This window comes from Dysidea avara, chromosome 8 (genome assembly GCF_963678975.1).
Source record: "Dysidea avara chromosome 8, odDysAvar1.4, whole genome shotgun sequence".
Lineage (NCBI taxonomy): Eukaryota > Metazoa > Porifera > Demospongiae > Dictyoceratida > Dysideidae > Dysidea > Dysidea avara.
Genome location: NC_089279.1, coordinates 24182721 through 24202694, shown reverse-complemented (window position 1 = coordinate 24202694; position 19974 = coordinate 24182721). Strand labels below are relative to the sequence as shown.

The following is a 19974-nucleotide window of genomic DNA, read 5'->3' as shown; positions in this document are numbered from 1 at the left end:
ACAAGCCCACAGTAACTATATAATATGCTAACTATTATTCATATGTACTACCTGCTGAAAGTAAAGCAATTGTATAACAATGATTGTATTGTAAAGCCGTGTCCGCCACATCATTCCTTCCAGCATGTGATTTGTCCATTATGTGTTTGTCAGGTTCGATAATTAATGAATTGTACATATACAACACTTATACAGGTCCAGCAGTGGTGCTTTGTGATATGCCGAGGATTTTGCTGAGTTGGACACATTCGAGGATTTTGCTGAGTTGGACACATACGAGGATTTTGCTGAGTTGGACACATACAGCTATTGAAACCAGCGTTGAAACCGGGTCGGGTCAACCGGGTCACATTTTCTCCGGGTCATCCGGGTCTGACCCGGTTTACAAATTATCCGGGTCTGACCCGGATTGGATCACGTGAGATTCGAAATTGATCGTTTGGCGACGTGGAACCTATAAACGCTAGTCGCGTAGCTCTTTCATGAGCCACGCCCACTTATCGCGTTACAAACATACGCTCAGCCACGCCAATTTATTAGTAAGTGCAGTCTGTAGCATGAAACTGTGTCCGTTTCTGTCTGCAAGCTTACGTGGAGCCACGCCCACTAATCTATTACTGTATGAGTTGTATATAGTCTAGGTCTAGTCTTGCAGCAGGATATTAAGTACTTTTGTGAGCCACACCCATTTTAATATATTGGGAAATTGCAATACTAAGTATGTATGAAGCCACACCCAATTGCTGTCTGTAAACTCACAGTAGCTACGTGGAACCAAACCCACTGACTGATTTTAAATTATAAACTTACCGGCTTAGTTATCACATAACTACTCGTTTACTCAACACGAATTGAACGCTCAAAACGTAGTCTCGCTCACTCGAGAATACCCGAAGCATAGCTCTTATCGCGCGCCTCGGCTTAATTTAATCCGGGTCAAATCCGGGTCAGTGGGTCATCCGGGTCAGCAGTAGTGACCCAGTTTCAACGCTGATTGAAACTACTACATATTGAGTTGTTTGTTTCTGTTTGCAGGCTAAATGAACTGTCACAGTGAAATTATCATCGTAATAATTATATGTCACCTGTCTATGCACATACTGGACGTGGTAAAGGTATGCAACTGGGCTAACAACTTTGCCATATGATTGAAGCTAGCCTATAACCATGAGCTGCTGTCAAGTTGGACAGTACATACCATAAACGGGAAACACGAATGAAAGAAGTATAATAATTTATAATTGATTAATGCATGACAAACAATGTTCTGAGTGTCTTATTGAAGAAGGGGGGATGTAGTATACTGTTACGAAGTTAGTTTAGTTACTTGGTCCATGAAGCCACACTTCCCATGATGTCATAGCTCCAATTCAAGTATTTGTTAATATGACAGCTTTTATGGTGAGTTCTACCAAACTTCAATGCACTATTCATGTCCCACTCCAGGTAGGGTGGGGAATACAGCAGATTTGACAAGGTCTAGTGTCAAATTTCCCAGTACTGAGGCTAAAACCCCACTATATTCCCACTTCAAAAGGGGGTTTCTGAGGGGAATTAATTTACCAAAATGATTTTTGACTGCCACCATCAAAAGCCCCAGGATGTAGATGGTCAGATCCCCAGTAGGTGTATCGGGATTCCGGGGGTGGGGCTAGCTTAAAAAGTTGATGTAGGTATGTTGTGCCATAATATGCCACAAAACTGCAGGTCTGGCACTCTTGCAGCTAATGGTAACCGCACCCGCCACTAAACACGAGTGCTGGGGTATAATCTGTGGCGAGGAGGGGTCTCACGCTAGCTGATGCATCATGTGCAAAGTGTTTCCAGCACCGTGACACAGTGTTCGCCTGCTTTCAAGAGCCCAGGCGTTTCACCACTATTTTATTATTATTATTATTATAATGCTTTACAGTGTACGATACAAATAGGGATATGATTACAAAGACGGAAATTAGTTAGGAATACACTGAAGGTCTACTAGCATAGCTAGTAGCCTAAAAAGTTTAAAACTAAAAGTAGGTGTAATTACAATTAATTATATAGGGGTGTGTGCGGTGTATGCATACATTTACAGCAAGGACATGAGTAATGATATGTACAAGGGTTAGAAGAATCAAAATTTTCTAAGAAGTGATTATAAAAGATTGATTTTAGTTGACGTTTGAGAGAAGCAACTGAAGATTCAATGTTTAACGGGGGAAGAGAATTCCACAAACGAGGTAGTCTACAAAAATAAAAATGTCTGTCACGGTTGTTAAATTGTCTAACATGTTGTAATTTATTATGGGTAGAAGATCTGGTTGAACTGCAGGAGAAAATCACAAAGTCAGTAATGTTGAAATTTGCAGTAGGATTCTTGAGACTTTTAATAAAAAATAAAATATCAGCTAGTTCATATCTCATCATCAATGGAAGTACATTTAAGGTAATTAAACGAGACTTATAATCAGAATCGTAATCATTTAGAATAAACTTTGTAGCGCGTCTTTGAACCCTTTCAAAGGAAGTAATATCTTTAGTTAACTGTGGTCTCCAGAGTTGTGAACAGTAGGTTAACTGAGAGCAAACAAGCGTCAAATATAGTTGTTTCTTAGTTGTAATGGAGTGAAAGGCACCAAATGTGCGCCTCAGGAGTCCTAACATCTTGTAGGCCTTAGCGACTATAGTATTGTGATGGTGAGTCCATGAAAGGTCACTACTGATGTAAATACCTAGATCTTTCTGAGAAGTGACAATGTTTATGGATGAGCTGTTGGGGGATTCATAGGTGAATTCATGAACCAAATACGATGAGAATAATCGGAGTAAAAATGTTTTATCATAATTAATGAAAAGGTTCCAATGTGAGCTCCAGGTAATAAATGAGCAGAGGTCTTCTTGGAGGGATTTATTGTCCTGAAGAGAGTTAATAATTTTGGTAAGCTTGGCGTCGTCTGCAAATAAGAATAACTTTGAGAAAGATATATATTGAGATATGTCATTAATATAAGCAATGAAGAACAATGGTCCCAAAATGCTTCCCTGCGGTACCCCAGATGTGACAGGAAGGTAGCCAGATAAGTTGTTATTTATGGATACACATTGCTTCCTCCCAGTAAGATATTCCTCAATCCACTTCCAAATATTACCAGTAATTCCCAGACTATAAAGTTTAAAAAGCAGTTCTTTGTGTGGAACACTGTCGAACGCTTTACGGAAATCTAAATAAATGACATCAACACATGCTTTAGGAGTGGAGGTAATAAAATTGAGAAATAGCAGGAGTTGTTGAAGACAAGAACGGTTAGGAAGAAAGCCAAATTGAGCCGGAGAGATTGACGAAACAACAAAATCACTGATCTTATCATACACAAGTCGTTCTAGTACTTTGGACACACAACATAATAAGGAAATCGGTCGGTAATTTCGGATACATTGTTTGTCGCCACTCTTGTAAGTAGGTACAATTTGATGTATTTTCCATTCTTGTGGAATACTGTGATTCCCCAAACTTTTGGTGAAAAGATGATGTAGAGGGATATACAATGAGTGAGCACATTCTCTGAGAATCTTTGGACCTATTCCATCAAAGCCTTTGGCTTTAGAGGGGTTTAAACCAGTTAATGATTGCAGCACATCTGTAGGTGAGATGGTAATATCACTGATACATGTTGCTGGATGAGTTAGGTCCTCATTTGGAGGAAGAATAAAATCTGACGTTGTATAAACTGAGAAGAAATATGAATTGAAGGCTTCTGCTTTTTCAGGGTCAGTTGCAACAGACAAATCTTTATGATACATTATAGTTGGAAGAGAAGAATGATTAAGTAAACTGTTCATATACTTATAAATTTTGCCATTCTTACAGCCTGCAAATTGTTGAACTAGCTTAAATTCATACTCTTGCTTAGCTGAAAGAAGTTTTTCTCTAAGGTGAGATTCATATAGAGTAAGTTTAGATTGGTTGGCGTCAGTAGGATGGGTTTTAACCCTTCTGCGTAAGGTTCGTGTACAGTTAGAGAGGTGTCTGGTTTCAGATGTGGACCACTTAGGATATTCCTTAGAACGAAGCTTGACCCTTGGAGTAGATAAATCAATAGCAGTTGTGATTGCAGCTTTGATATAAGTCCATATGAATTCGATATCATCAGTGCTAAGGCAGGGGTAAAAGTCACAACTCCATAAATAAGACCGAGCTTGGTCAAAGTCAGTTTTAGAATAGTCAAATATATAGGATGGATAGTTATCTTTAGGTGCTTCGATGTCAATGCTAATAGCAAATGATATGAGAAAGTGATCACTAAGATCTGCCAACACGTGGTTTTCAACTGATAGGTGGTGTACAATATGAGGGGTATCAGTGAATACTAAGTCCAGGATATTACCTTTGTCGTGAGTAGGTACAGCAACAAGTTGGTCTAGATTATTGTCAAAAACAAATTCACAGAATGAAGATGATGTGCAAGTACCTAAATAACTCCAAAGCATCGATATTCCCGATTTTTCTTATCAGTCGTTCATTGGCCTTTATGTGTCCAGGCTCGTGATAAGCACTTCGTACAGGTTTTGCCTCCAATGTTCACCTTCCAGTACCTGACTGGTAAAGTGGACAGTAGTGAGTGCAGGCCTCAAGCTATAACGCGCATGGGCTATAATTCTGAATCTGTGGTTTTAGCCCTATGGATACATCATTGTGGGAGCCTGTAGCTACTATAATTATCTACCGGGCTTCCGTCTTGTCCGCGTTGTAGAATAAGTTGCTTTGCGGGTATAGGCGTTGTATCCGCGTAGTGGAGGAAGCCATTAGGCGGGCACCGCACGGTTTTACACCCGTATACAGTCCGCCAAGTGAAATGATTCGCGGACAGCGTCCATTCCGTATACAGTGCTAGTATCTCCTGTGATTGTTCCATCGACTAGAGGCTGTTCACTTTGGAGACCTGCTGCAGTTTGAGTATGGCGGGCCGACTTTGGGGCTCTTCTCCCCTCGTCAGACAACTTACTCAGAATACCTTGGGCTTGCACTCCTATTCTTATTCATCTACAATCTGTACTAGCACCAAAATGTAGGTCTTAGTGCACACCTCAGTTTAATGGGTTACATCAGAGTCAGCAAGTCATCCTGGTCAGCAAGTCATCCTGGTCAGCACTATACACAGTAGTGACCCAGTTTTCAATGCTGATTTGTGACCTGCTGAGCAAAAAAACCTAACTAGTTTACACAGTTTTGTTTTGGAATACACCATACATAGAAATAAATACTGTATAGCAGATTTTTTAGGAGGAAATTTTTCATGTATTACCATCATCCAGGTGGAAATTTTTGCTTCTTGAGGTTCTTTTATGCCAATTTCCAGGAGAAAATTTTCATGGATAGCAGCCAATCTGTGAAACAGAAAAAAAGTTCTTCCTCAAAAGAAACAAAAACAAAAGAAAAACAGCTATACGATAGGGTACAAGATGCATGCTACAAAATAATTTAATCAATTTAGTAAACAGTGAAAAGACTCTAATTGATATATCATTTTATTCACCTCTTCATGAAGTACATAGCTAGTTTGTTTCTGTGCTATGAAGCTAAATATGAATTATAGATGTTTGTATATGTTGTGGTACAATAGAACTGTAACATTGCCATTTCTAAGCCTTAACAGCCTTCTTGCTTGAAAGCATGTACCTTGGTGAATTTTCCAGTTTGTGGTAAACATAGCGAGACAAGTCCCAACTTCACAGCCCATTACACTCTTGACTTATGGTTGATTAGAATGAGTGCCTGTAAAATATACATACAGGTAGTTGCTATACAAATCAGTTGTTTTGCTCTTCCTGCTGTCTGTTGTTATAACTCTTGACAATACTGTATTCTCCACATGGGGCTTAAACTTTTAACAGCCCTAATTCCTTCTAGACAACAAAGAAGTTCAAGAAAAATGCAATGAGTTTTTTTTTTAGTAAATCACATTTTGTGATAAGCAAACTTGAATAGCTCTAGCAAGTTTCTGAGCGCATTTATGAACATGTTTACAATCAGCTCTATGGATGCTTCCTTTTGGATCACCAAAAAAGCCTTATCCATGTGCCTCTTTGCATCTTAATATGAATAGCATCCTTTTTGGGGCTTTGTCTGAGTAAAATACAGGTAACAGCATTGAAACCAGGTCAGGGTCATCTGGGTTAACTGGGTCACATTTTGTCCAGGTCAGACTCATATTGGATCACATGTGAAATGAATTAATTTGTTTTATGATGTAGAAGTGTGTTAACACATCATAGTCCATTTATGCTGCAATTAAGCTTCCTTTTTTGTGAGCTGCACCCGCTTATCAGGATTAGTGTGTGTAGGCATACATGCAGCCCGTAGCACCACCATTTATTGGCAACATTGCAGTCTGTAGGTATGCACGAATTTATGTCCGTTGCTGTCTACATGTAGGCTTATACAGTAGCCCACTAATTGATCGTTATTTTACAAGGCATAGTCTAGTCTTGTGGTAAGCCAGCTTCTTGTGAGCCATGCCCACTTCAATATTGGTAATATGTGATACGTTTGTGAGCATACATTAGCCATGCTAATTTATCAGTATGATAAGTTGAAGTTTCTTGTTGAAACTAAGTTGAAACTTATGCATGAAGCTACACCCACTTGCAGAAATTGTATTTTGTTTGTTGTCCGTAAAAACTAGTGTTGCACCGATATGAGATTTTGCCGATAACCGATGTTGGATAATATTTTCGATCCGATATAGCACAGCATGTCTATTTTATAATAATTGTTACTAGAAATCTGATTGCGAAGGACCAATTTAAATTGTTTATAGCAGCAGTATTGCTACAACAACAGTTGACAGTACACTGAAGTAGTAATAACAACATTGTAGTGCTGGAAAATGCAACTCGATGCATTTGTAACATTGTTTGGTGCACATGAGCTAGTATTTCTAAATATGTACATATATCTGTATCTGCTGTTTTTTTCATTGTGGTGCTGATCCGATACCGATATACAAAAAACACAGCCAACATATGGTTTTTCCGATAGCCGATCCGATTATCGGTGCAATACTAGTAAAAACTAGTGATGCACTGATACCACTTTTTTACTACCGATCCGATACTGATACATATGAGGCTGGAAATGGCCAATACCGATACTAGTATCGGTATCAGTGCATCACTAGTAAAACACACACACACACACACCCACACACGCACTACACACACACACACACACACACATACAATCTAATTAAGTTTCAGTCTGACCCGGATTGGTATGCAGATCAGCAGGTCAACTGGATCAGCAACAGTGACCAGTTTGCTGACAGGTGGAACCCAGAGGAGGTTGGTCACACGTCATCATTCATCTTGTGATCTCAAAGAAAGGGTTGAACTAATTCAACCTTCACACCTCCTAGTATTCTAAAAGACAGATTTTATATCCATACCAGAGCGTCCCAGCACCCTTACAAATCTTCTCAGTACAATGTGCTGCTTTCCTAGCTGCTAAACAAGTCTTAACATCTAGAACAATGTTTGGTTGCATAATTTTACATCATAGGCTTATGATGCATGACCAACTTCCTCTGGGTGGACCCGGTCTAAGCCAGTCACCTTATGCCTATAATTGTAGATATTGTACAGTGCTGGACATCATAACTTTCCAAAAACGTAACGCGCTATAATTATAATTTGGTTGACCACTATGCATGGATATAAACAAAGCACTGTAGTTTTTATAGTGTTTGTCCTATGACTACGCAATCAATGTCATTTTACTCGTGATGTAATAAGGATTAAAATAATACCTAGGGATTTACCCTACAATTATTATTTTTTATTATTATTATTATTGTGATTTTGCTGCTGAAAGACATGGATACAAACTGGGGGGTTGGTACAAAACTAAGCTAGACTATAAAATACAGCAGCTGGTGTGTTGATAAGAGCTATCAGCACCCAATTATAACTTAAGATTACAATGAAAGTATGAAGACCAAAACATGCTGTGAAAATACATTTCAGTTTATAAGCATGCAATTCCCCTACACACCTTTAGAAAATCATCCATAACTCATTGCCAGTTGATCCTATTCATCCCAAATCACCGTTGGCTGATTCGCCATTCAATGGTGAGTAAGGCCATATACAGCTCATGTGACTGAAATGTTAATTAACATGGCGGACGAAGCATGGAATGTAGCGTTGCAATAAAACCAGTCACCTCTCTTCATCGCTCTATAACAAGTAAGCCTCTGTTGTTACAGTGTGTATTTAGCCTTCCCTTAATAGCCCAATGAATAAGCTTTCTTTTGATATCTCAGTGGTATTTAGCTAATGGAGTTAGACCTCGAGTTAGACAGGCCAAGTTACTTGGCCATATACTTAAACCCGTTTGAATAAACACACATTCATCAAACATTTTTGTGTGGCTTTAAAGGTTAAGGCCAGTTCCTCTGTGTTTTGAAAGCTATAACCCCTGAACAAATTTGTTTTTAAAAAAATCTGTGTTACAGTTTTTTTTACATATGCTGCATTGTATATGTGTACCAAATTTCATGAGTAATGTTGGCTGTTTCACTGAGAAAAGTTGTCCTGTGTGTTATGCTTCAATTCACAATAGCATCAAAATAAATGAAGATATCAAAAATCTGTCTTACGAAAAGTTGGAGCTATAACTGTTCTCCTATCCCACCAAGATTTAGCTTTGAGGCTTACAGCTACAAGGAGAAAAGTTGAAATATGTAAAATGTTGAAACCACTTGGTTATTACATCATTGTGTGAACAATTCACATTGGTATGGCTTCAACTTCTGGTTGTGTAACCACAATGGTTACGTGCTCCACCTGTCCAAATATCAATGACATAGACCAAACCCACATAAAGTTATGACATCGCAAACTCAGAATACAAGTTTTGGAAACGTATGATGTCCAGCACTATATCATACAGTACGATAGTACTGTATAGTAGGGGTTGGTAAGAAATCATATGGTTTTGTGGATTTTTGTACCTTAAAAAAAAAAACGGACTTGCAATAAGTTTTACCCGAAAAAAACACCTGGAATTATAATGATGCTGTACCTTGGGTAAACGAAGCGAAAAGTCAAATGTTTCAATGTACAGTGAGTTTTAAAAATTTCAAAATTCACCTACATTTCATCTGCCAGCCTGCCTGCTGTAAGACCCGGTAGCGCTAGGTGTACGGCTCCAGAAATTTCAGATAGTCAAGGTAATGACGTTGGATTCACAAATCTGTTGTTCCGATTACGTTCAATCCACTGCACCATGCTTGTTTGCTTTAATCATTCATCCGCTTATTTGTTCTTCTTGAACGATAATTAATAATCGAGGCGCTTAATGGTTCTGGCGCGTGCCACAACCCAAACACGTGATTTTAATAATGTGAATATGTGTGCGTAAGATGAGGGTGAACTGGTGTAGTACCCAAGGAGTTATCTATAGCATTTGTTAATGCTGGATAGTCGTCTTTTTGTGAGGTAGCTAGCTTAATAATGTTTTTGAGGGTCGGATCTACGTTCGGATCCAGACTTCTAAAAGCGAGGGTTCCATTCTTATAATGGTGGACTCTCCAGCGATGTTTTACTGTAAAATCATCCAACATTTAGGCCATTAGAAATGCAACTGAAGCCTTAAACAGTTGCTGTAATAGCCTTGTAAGACAAGACGATAATTATTTTTTTAGAGGCACTTATTGCGTACAAAGGTAAAAGATAGTTGCTTCAAGTGGTATTTATACTATGTGGAAAACAAAAAGTATAATATATCTAGCTAGCTAGACAAAAAAAGTAAACAAACTAGCTATTTAAAAAATTAAAAATTTCAAATTTCAAAAAGAAATAGGGGTTCATGCAGCTAATATGCATACTACAAAAAGTAAGGAACAAGTTCAAAAATGTTACAGCTGAAACTAGAAATGATCCAGCAGTAAAAAGTAAGGAAGCAAGATTAGATGACTGCTTGCTACAATGAGACACACTTTAATTCCTACTTTTGGCTAATTAGATGCTAGCCAAAATTAGGCATTAAAATGTGTCTCATTTTAGCAAGTAAATCGTCTAATCTTGTTTCCTTACTTTTTACTGCTGGATCTTTTCTCATTTCAGCTGCAACATTTTTGAACTTGTTTCCTTACTTTTTGTAGTATGTATATTAGCTACATTAACCCCTATTTCTTTTTGGAATTTTAAATAGCTATGAATTTATCACTTGAGGGAATTTAAAATTGGCATTTTAAGACATGTGGCCTTTCTGTACAGGTAGCAAAGGCAGGTTTCACTATATGATTCAGTGGAACCTGCATTACTGGTCACCTCATAGAAAGGCCATATCTCTAAAAATGCCAATTTAAATTCCCTCAAGTGATGAATTTATACAAAATCCACCTGTATATATAAGGATGAAATATTGTGGCTTGAGATGATCAGTGTAAACAGGCTCTACTGTATAGTTGAGAAGATACGTACATGTACATAGCATTTGCAGATAAAAGCAGGTAATTTATGTTATGCTTCCTGAATAGTGAAATGAATGACAATTGATGAATTACAAAATAATTGTTAGTTACAAAATGCATAAAATTACATTAATTGATAATGTTATATATGTATTGGTACATAAGAAATTAATAGCGTTATGTGTATTATCAAGACACACGGTAGTGCGTCATGCGACCCAAGAAGCCGGCATGCAACACAATGAGTATATATTGACAGGAAGAAAGAAAACATAATTTTCACACATGTAGTTCTGATCCCTTATCCAATTGGAACCAAATTTGCTACAGAAGTGCCTGCCAGGAAGGGGAGTCTACATACCAAATTTGAAGAAACTTGCCCCAGCCATTTCTGAGATACGAGCTGCCAAAGTTTTGTTTTAATTTCTTTGTTTTTTCTTCTTTATTTAGCACACTTTGCAAAATCTGCCATAAAGCACCAATGTGTACTCCAATCAGGCTGAAATTTGGCACACTTAAGGAGCTCATTAAAGCGAATCTCAGTATCAAGCTTGGTAAGAATCCAGTGAACATTCACAGAGTTATGACCGATTATTCATATCAAAATTCTGTCACGCCCACGGGGTAAACTTCTTGGAGGAATAAGTTGAAAATTGCTATGTAGATGGAGTAGGAATGCCTTTTTGTGGTTTGCAAGAAATCAAGATATAAAGACCATGGAGATATGACACAAAACCCAACCTGTGTCACAATTATGTGATCAAGTTTTGTGAATAAAAAAAACTATTAATTTTCACACCTACCAGATAAACCTCTTAGAAGAGTGAGCTGAAAACTAGTAATCAGATGGAGTAATCTTCATAGAAAGCCCATGGAGTAGTATAGTAGAATTAGAGTAGAAGCCACTGAGTTACAATACAAAATCCAACACTGTAAAGCAAGTGTGCGATGGAGATACTCTAATAGTTGTTTTGCTCCTCCTGGTGTCTATTGTTATAACTCTTGACAATGCTATATTCATCAGATGGGGCTTAAACGTTTAACAGCCCGTCCTTCTAGACAACAAAGAAGTTCAAAAATGCAACGGGTTTTTGTTTAGCAAGTCACATTTCATGATATGCATATTTGTTGGTAATGAATAGCTCTAGCAAGTTTCTGAACACATTTATGAACGTGTTTACAATTGGCTCTATGGGTGCTTCCTTTTAGGTCACCAAAAAAGCCTTATCCATGTGCTTCTTTGCGTCTTAGTATAGGTTAGGAACCTAGACTGAGGCTCTTTGTGGCTTTAGAAATCGAGCGAAGTGAGGTTTCTAAAACACGAAGAGCCGAGGGTTCAATTCCTAACCAACTTAGAAAGTGCAAGCGTTATATATCACTATGTAGGTGGAACCATTGTGGGATTGAGTTATATGTCGTTTCAAAATGATCACAGTGTTAAAACAAGTCATGCGACCAGTAGAGAAGATTGAACGTGTTTTTGAATTAAAGCTAGCTATATTATCACTGCTTCTGTTAGCTGGTGGATCAAACAAAAAGTGATAGCTACTGTGACAATAAATTTAAAGCCAGCACTACTAAGGGTTTAAAGTAAGTGGTAACATTGTTGTCAATGGTTAATAATACTTGGTCTGGTGCTAGGCCTTCTGTGACTAAGCCAGTATCTACACGATATCACACCTACATAACTTTTTTTACAAGAAACAAATAAATATTAAGCTTACCTATTTAGTTCTTTTAATAGGGAAAGTACAGTAAAAGCATATTAAACAGGCTTGAAACACTGACGGGCATTAAATAGAACTCTGTTATATTTCTGGAATTCTTCGTTTATGATAGCAAACATACCTACAATGTTATAGTCTAGCTCCCATAATCGAATTGACGTAGGTGTGCTTATAAAAGGAATGGAGCAGGTCAAGCTCTGTTGGTCTATGGGCTATTAGCCTATATATGCTTTGCAGAGCATGCATAGCAAATCAATGATCGAAAGTGAGATTTGTAATGCTGAAGTCTATCTGCTAGCAGGTTTCTAACTAAGTTAGTTAGAGACCTGGGGTTACTGTACATTTGGGCAGGGCCGCCCATGGGGGGGACAACTGGGGCATTTTGCCCCGGGCCCCAGCCTGAAAGGGGCCCCAGGAGGTCCCATGAAGGCCTCTTGAATACCTGTTTAAAAGATCGATATACTCTAATAGAGCAGTCAGACCTAAATACTCTAATAGAGCAGTCACAGTATTCTTCAGAGAAGCAGTGTAGTAAGCTTAGATACGGTTGGTGAGGGGTAGCTATTGTCATTGTTAGCAGGTCATGACCTTTTTTTTTTTCTTTTTTTTTGGTCTTCAACTTACAGTTTGGGTAAAGTTGTGACAGAATGGAAACCTCCTTGCCTCTTGGGCCCCACTTTAACTCTTTTGCCCTGGGCCCCTTAATTTCTATGGGCGGCCCTGCATTTGGGTGACTTGTGACAACATTTCAGCACTGAGTGGTAAATATGATCCTAAAAAGTAACTGTGATAAGCCAAACGGATTAAATTAAATGTATTCTATTAACCGCTTGACATTATCTACTCTACTGTATAGCAGATACTGACATGTAGGGTATACCTAAAAATGTTTCTCTCACTCTTAGGCACACATGATTATTGTGATATAACTTTCTATAACACACACCCTGTATGAATTGGTGACTAGTCACTGGAGTCCATGATATGTAACTGTGTGTAATGGGGGCACATTACTTTTAAAACTTGTACACACTGTATGCCGTTGTGCTATGGCCATGTAATTGTCTACTTCTACAAACAGCTAAATGGCATTGTAATACAATTAACAGAATGCAGACATTTCATTCCAGTAATGAAATATAACCAGTTATGCAATGGGATCCAGCTTGTGTGTTCATATGAATAGAATACATTTAACTGAATCCATTTGGCTTATCACAGCTACTTTGTAGGACCATATTCACCACTCAGTGCTGAATTGGTGTCACAAGTTACCCAAATGTACAGTAGCCCACCCTTAAAAATGTGTAAAATCAAAAAAAAATGTCAGTCCAGTAGTATTCCAGTCCAATAGTCCAGTCCAGTGATTAGACACTACCTCACATTTTGTCTAGGTCAGATGGTTGTATATAATCATGGACTATACTAGTAGACTGCATTGGTGGACTGGAATGGTGGAGTCAAGTATTTTCCCTTTTTAAACCAAATATTTGGGCAATTAGTTTTGTAAGTATGCTAGTCTCATGTAGTTAGACCACTCCTCCACACATAAAGAAACCCACACACAAACAAAAGAAAGGTGTGATCATGTCAGACTTGTCAAAATTATCCAGCTTCAGCTATGTACAGAGGTTCTAATAGTTATTGCATATCAACAAATCTAAAACAGAAGTCACATGCGGTAATTATAGTTTAAAGTTCAAAATGAATCAATTTGATTGGTTGAAATCTTGTGCACGTGTACTTTATGCAACAACTTTAAACAAGCTGTAAGTAGGACCAGGTGTCCTACAGACCTTCAGCATTTGTGCTATAAAGTCTTAATAAATAAAAAATAAATTAAAATTTCACTTGTTATTGCCGTCGTGCAAAAACTATAGAATCTTTGTATCAGCTATGGAAGACAGTTAACTGTCACCACTTAATTTAGCTGACTACCAGGGCTGACCAGGGCTCTATAGAGCTCTAGTATTCACAGCCAAAGCCCTGGTAATTTGAGCTCAACCTGTCAGTTTAAAGTACTGTTAGCCCTAGTATTGACAGCTAAAAGCCCTGGTAATCATGAAATGCTGGCTATGCCTCTGTCCATGACTATAACTAGTAGGATACATGGTTACTGCAACACTACATACACATGTACTGCATGGTTTGTACTTCATGATAAGACAAATGGTAGAATGGTAGTCGTACAATAGAGTTATGCTAAGAGAGAGAAATGCACACAATCCTAAGATAACAGAGAGTGCCAAGTAGACAGGTTCACCTGCATATTTTACATTCACTGTAGCAATAGCTACAACCAGTTGCCCAAGTATGTGCTAAAATGAAAAACAAAAACAAAACAAACAAAAAAAAAAACTGAGTCCACTAGTCCAGTCCAGTGATTGTATACAACCTGGTCATACCCATAATTATTAGTTTTGTGATGTGGAAGTATGTTAATGCATCATATAGTCCAGTCCTGCTGCAGCCCAGCTTCTTTTGTAAGCTGCACCCGCTTATCAGGATTAGTGTGTGTATAGGCATACATGTAGCCATCCCAATTTATTGGCAGTGTTGCAGTCTGTAGGTAAGCATGAATTTATGTCTGTTGCTGTCTACAAGCTTATGTGGACCCAAGCCCACTAAATGATTGTTATTTTACAAGGTATAGTCTAGTCTTGCGGTAAGCCAGTTTTTTTTTTTGTAAGCCACGCCCACTTTAGTATCAGGAATGTGTGATATGTTTGTACATGAGCCATGTTAATTTATCAGTGCCATGAGCTGAAGTTTCTAGGTAACTTATGCATGAAGCCACACCCACTTACAGGAAACGTATTTTGTTGTCTGTAAAAAACTTATATGGAACTACACCCACTGACTGATTGTTAATTATAAACCTTACCTGGTTAGTTTTCTTGAGCACATACCTAATTAAGTTTCAATCATCTGACCCAGATTGGTATCCAGATCAGCAGATCATCTGGGTCAGCAACAGTGACCAGTTTGTTGACAGGTAACTACAGTGGAACCTAGTCACCTTATGTAGGGTCCGCAACGCGAAAAATCGATATCCTCCAATCAACTACCTAACTATTGTCATGTGTTAGGCTAAGTGTAACTTAAATAACACCAGCGTGGCAGCCAAGTTTGTCACTTTCTTCTGGTAGAAAACGATACAAATGTCTTAAAATCACGTGATTTTTCGTTGCAGTGGTTCGTAGGGTTCTTCGTATGCCACAATATTCACTCTCAACATTGTTCAAGTAGTCTATCATCAACTCAAAGTATCGGTGGTTTGATTTTATTGGTCAGTTTCTGGTGGCAGCACGATCTGTGCGGATTTTTGGCGACAAACAAAATGTTTCTTCCTCTGGAGCACAGGACAAGCAGAGCAGCAACTGCGCCGTGGGTCAGCAATGACCAGTACTAGGTAAAGTACCTGCATGCGGAGTATGGTTATAATTGAAGCTTGTTAGCCATCTGGCTGAGCCATCTATATGCTGACATTCGGCCAAAACGATGCGATTTTTGCAAACAAATACCAGAATGGTTGGTACATCAGTGAGACAGTCTCCAACAGCAAGGATACGAAGCTTATAAACACCTAACAATATGGCTATCTCGCCCAGTAAACGCATAGAGCAATCCAATGCATGAAATAGGTACTCACGTGATCAAAATTTGAATCACGGAAAATACAACCATAATCTGTTCTAATGACCTTAAAACCTCTTGAAATCAAATGACAATCAGTTTGTGTGCGTTAGGTTCAACATCTCGATTAGCCCAGCAGTCCAAGACTCTCCCTATGATGTAATCACACACCTGCACTAGCCTAGACCACGCCTGAGTGAACAATTAACACAAATCTTTACAAAAGGAGCTCACTGCATGGTTCTTGTAAAGCAATTTCATGGGCATTTCCGTGATTTGAATTTTGATCACGCGAGTGCCTATTTCATGCATTGGATTGCTCTATGCGTTTACTGGGCGAGATAGCCATATTGTTAGGTGTTTATAAGCTTCGTATCCTTGCTGTTGGAGACTGTCTCACTGATGTATCAACCATTCTGGTATTTGTTTGCAAAAATCGCATCGTTTTGGCCGAATTTCAACATATAGATGGCTCAGCCAGATGGCTAACAAGCTTCAATTATAACCATACTCCACATGCAGGTACTTTACCTAGTACTGGTCATTGCTGACCCACGGCGCAGTTGCTTCTCTGCTTGTCCTGTGCTCCAGAGGAAGAAACATTTTGTTTGTCTCCAAAAATCCGCACAGATTGTGCTGCCACCAGAAACTGACCAATAAAATCAAACCACCGATACTTTGAGTTGATGATAGACTACTTGAACAATGTTGAGAGTGAATATCGTGGCATACGAAGAACCCTACGAACCACTGCAACGAAAAATCACGTAATTTTAAGACATTTGTATCATTTTCTACCAGAAGAAAGTGACAAACTTGGCTGCCACGCTGGTGTTATTTAAGTTACATTTAGCCTAACACATGACAATAGTTAGGTAGTTGATTGGAGGATATCGATTTTCCGCGTTGCGGACCCTACCTTATGCCTACAGTTTTGGATTAGTGTATAAATTCATCACTTAGGGAATTTAAAATCGGCCTTATTAGAGAGGTGGTCTTTCTATACAGGTAGCTGCAAAGGCAAGTTTCATTCTACACGATGCAGTGAAACCTGTATTGCTGGCCACATGTATAGAAAGGCCATGCCTCTAGAAATTTCAATTTTAAATATTCTCAAGTGATGAGTTTACAACCACCTGTCTATTAAGGACAAAATATTGTGGTCCGAGGGTGATAGACTTAGACAGGTTCCATTGTAGTTGAGAAGATACTGTACGTACTTGTGCATACCATTTACAGATAAAAGCAGGTAGTTTATGTTATGCTTCGGCCTCCTGTATAGTGAAATGAATGGTGATTAAATAATTATTGGGTAGCAAAATGCATAAAATTACTTTGTTGATAAATGTTTGCGTATTGGTACAAAAGAATTTTTTTTAATCAATAGCATAATGCGTATTGTTTACATATTAAGTTGATCATTTCCCTACTTAGCAAAACATCAATTTAACACAACATCATTATTGAGAAGTAGTACAATATCAACTTGTTTCTTATACATGTAGATCATGGTTTGCTTATACAGGACAGGTTATATGTTGCTACCTTTGTTGCTTACAAAGTTGTTGTTTCTTCAGTTTGATCATTATATTTTCATTTTACATATGTAGATTCATCAAAATGACTGATTATTACATTTTACTTAAAGACAAAGATGCACACAAACGGGCCAAGAGTTGGAATCCACTAGCACATACTTACACTGATGATCATATTCTCAAAGGGTCTCTACTCGTAGCACTAACTGATAGTGAGTCCAGGGACACATATTCATATTTTCCTCACCCCTTAAACTACAAGAATTATTTAGATCATTCACTTAAATTACACTGTGAGCCAGAAGATGTCCAACAAATGACTGATAAGCAGTTCAACTTGTTGTTGGGAGTAAAACGTTCTTCAGATCGTTATCAACTATTGCGTACTCTGGACTGGGCTGAGGGACTGGAAATAGGAGGTGGAGTAGCCTTAAATATCTCTACCATTCCTACTCCTGTAAAAGGAGTCATAAAATATATCGGTCTTCTACCTGGTGAAGATGGTACCAAATTTGGTGTGGAATTAATGGTATGTATGTATGTACATATGGTAGGAATATGCAAACAAAGACAAATTTAAAATGTCAATTTAATTATACACTTACCTAGAACAAAGAACAACATTTGCATAGTAATTTTTGGTATGTACAATAATTTGTTGTGCTTCAGGTCAAAAGATCAAAGTGAAAACTTTCCATGTTGTACAGTGGAACCTCAATTATCCAGACCCCACTTATACAGATTCTCGCTTAACCAAACTATGGAAATGACTACTCTATTAGGGTTGTTATTCATACACACGCACATGATGTTTCATCTACAATCCTAAATACTGGTTCTGAATACTGACATGGGCAAAGCCTGAACAAACCCCATTTGATGTTAGCTAGTTACCTGATTCGTAGGAAGATTAAATCTCGAGAAGGCCAATTAAAGCTTATACATTTGTAAGTAAAGTACATAGTTTCAGTCATATTACTCGTTTATAGCATATTTCGTTATAACTTATTAGTTATGCCTTATGCTCACTCTTCACACGTATAAGCAGTTGCACTCTCGAACATGCAAGTTGCAAGTGTATTTTTACTTGTGAGTTTTGTCACTTATCATTATTGCATCTGTGGGTCACACACAAGAGACTACAAGTACTCTAGCAAGTGCTATGGCAACTAATTACAGTTAAATGCCACTTGTCACATCACAGCAATGCAGCCCATTTAATTGTAGGAAAGTAGGCCACCAATACCACTTGTATAGGGTGGTGAAGAACACTAGCTAGCTACTGGTTGTTTGTGCTATTGTTTCATTGACAATATTTTGGCAGTTAATAATAAATTCTTGTTTGCATAGTGTAACTAATTAACTGGTGTGGTTAACCATGAGTCTCTTAGTACTAAGAGACCTCTGTTGGAGTTTCTTTGTGAATAAAATACTTCTATTTTAATCTGGTAGATTCAACTGAATACCGTATATTGTGTTCTTGCAAAATGGTATGTGAGCAGTGCTTTAAAGTTTGACTAAATAATAATTTCTTATTCACAAAGAAATTTCAACAGAAGTGTCTTAGTACTAAGAGACTCCTGGTTAGCCATACCAGTTAACTAGTTATCACTATGCACGTAAGAATTTAATATTAACCACTGAAATATTGTCAATGAAATAATAGCACAACCAACCAGTAGCTAGCTAGTGTTCTTCGCCACCCTATACTAGTAGTGTTGGCATCCTGCTTTCCTAGAATTAAATGAGCTGCATTGCCGTGATGTGACAAGTAGCATTTTAATGTTGCTAGTTTTGTAACACCCACTTTACTACTTTTACAAGAGCAGGGCGAAGCAATCCATTAAATAATGGAGTCTCACTCGTGATAGCTGTGAGAATACTTTTTTGGACTTACTTTTGCCAATTTTGATGTATTTCCCAAACTAATGGATGCCACCAAAGTAACTAGCATATATTATCACCAGTGCTCAGTATTCAGAAGGCAGGTACATTTTTTAGTAATTTTCCTGTACAATCGTAAACTCTTCACTAACTTGGAAAAACCAAGTGGAGCAAGACATAACTACTGTACATTAAGTTGTCCTTTTAACTGCTGTGGCCTGACCATTTCCTAAAGCAGTTAGACACCAATACCAGTAACTTTGAGGCATAAATTCTTTGTAGGAGGTGTTGGAATTGTGCAATAGAAACTTGGTTTTACATTGGTTTCTATCAGTATGTTGCATTATTCTATTTTTGCCTCAAAGATGCTGGCACGGAGAAGACTTGTCAGTGTATGTCTTGTGAGTTCAAATGCACTCACAACTATTTGTGCCACAAATCCTCACAAATTCTATAAGTCTATTCACATATTTCTAAATGTTGCCTGCAATATTGTACATATGCGGCATTATGTTTTGGTACATCTACTGTATACTACAGCATTTATATATATACCCATCAGCCTGACTTTCAATCATAAAACTTCCACTGAACACTGGTTCAAGTAACAATACAAAGCAAGGATTAGCAGTTTGTACTTACTTTTCCATGGTATTCTTTGGACTTGTCCATTGATTATGACTAATGTAGAAACAACGTTTAGCCATAATTGAATCCTGTGGTTACACTAATATT

At 38.0% G+C, this 19974-nt stretch overlaps 2 protein-coding genes across 3 annotated transcripts in view; both read left to right on the top strand.

Annotated features, from left to right (window-relative positions):
• LOC136262951 (uncharacterized) overlaps window positions 1-19974 on the top strand; it is a 245500-nt gene that overhangs the window by 178809 nt on the left and 46717 nt on the right. The window lies entirely within an intron of this gene.
• LOC136263330 (ubiquitin carboxyl-terminal hydrolase CYLD-like) overlaps window positions 1-19974 on the top strand; it is a 91484-nt gene that overhangs the window by 38046 nt on the left and 33464 nt on the right. Inside the window, exons 1-2 of one of the 2 annotated variants that reach the window (XM_066057847.1) lie at window positions 8128-8223; window positions 17428-17884. In XM_066057847.1, the coding sequence (XP_065913919.1) occupies window positions 17438-17884 (447 nt within the window). In that variant the 5' untranslated portion in view covers window positions 8128-8223; window positions 17428-17437. Of the gene's footprint in view, window positions 1-8127; window positions 8224-17427; window positions 17885-19974 lie in introns of those variants that run through there. The other variant, XM_066057848.1, reaches the window with a different exon arrangement.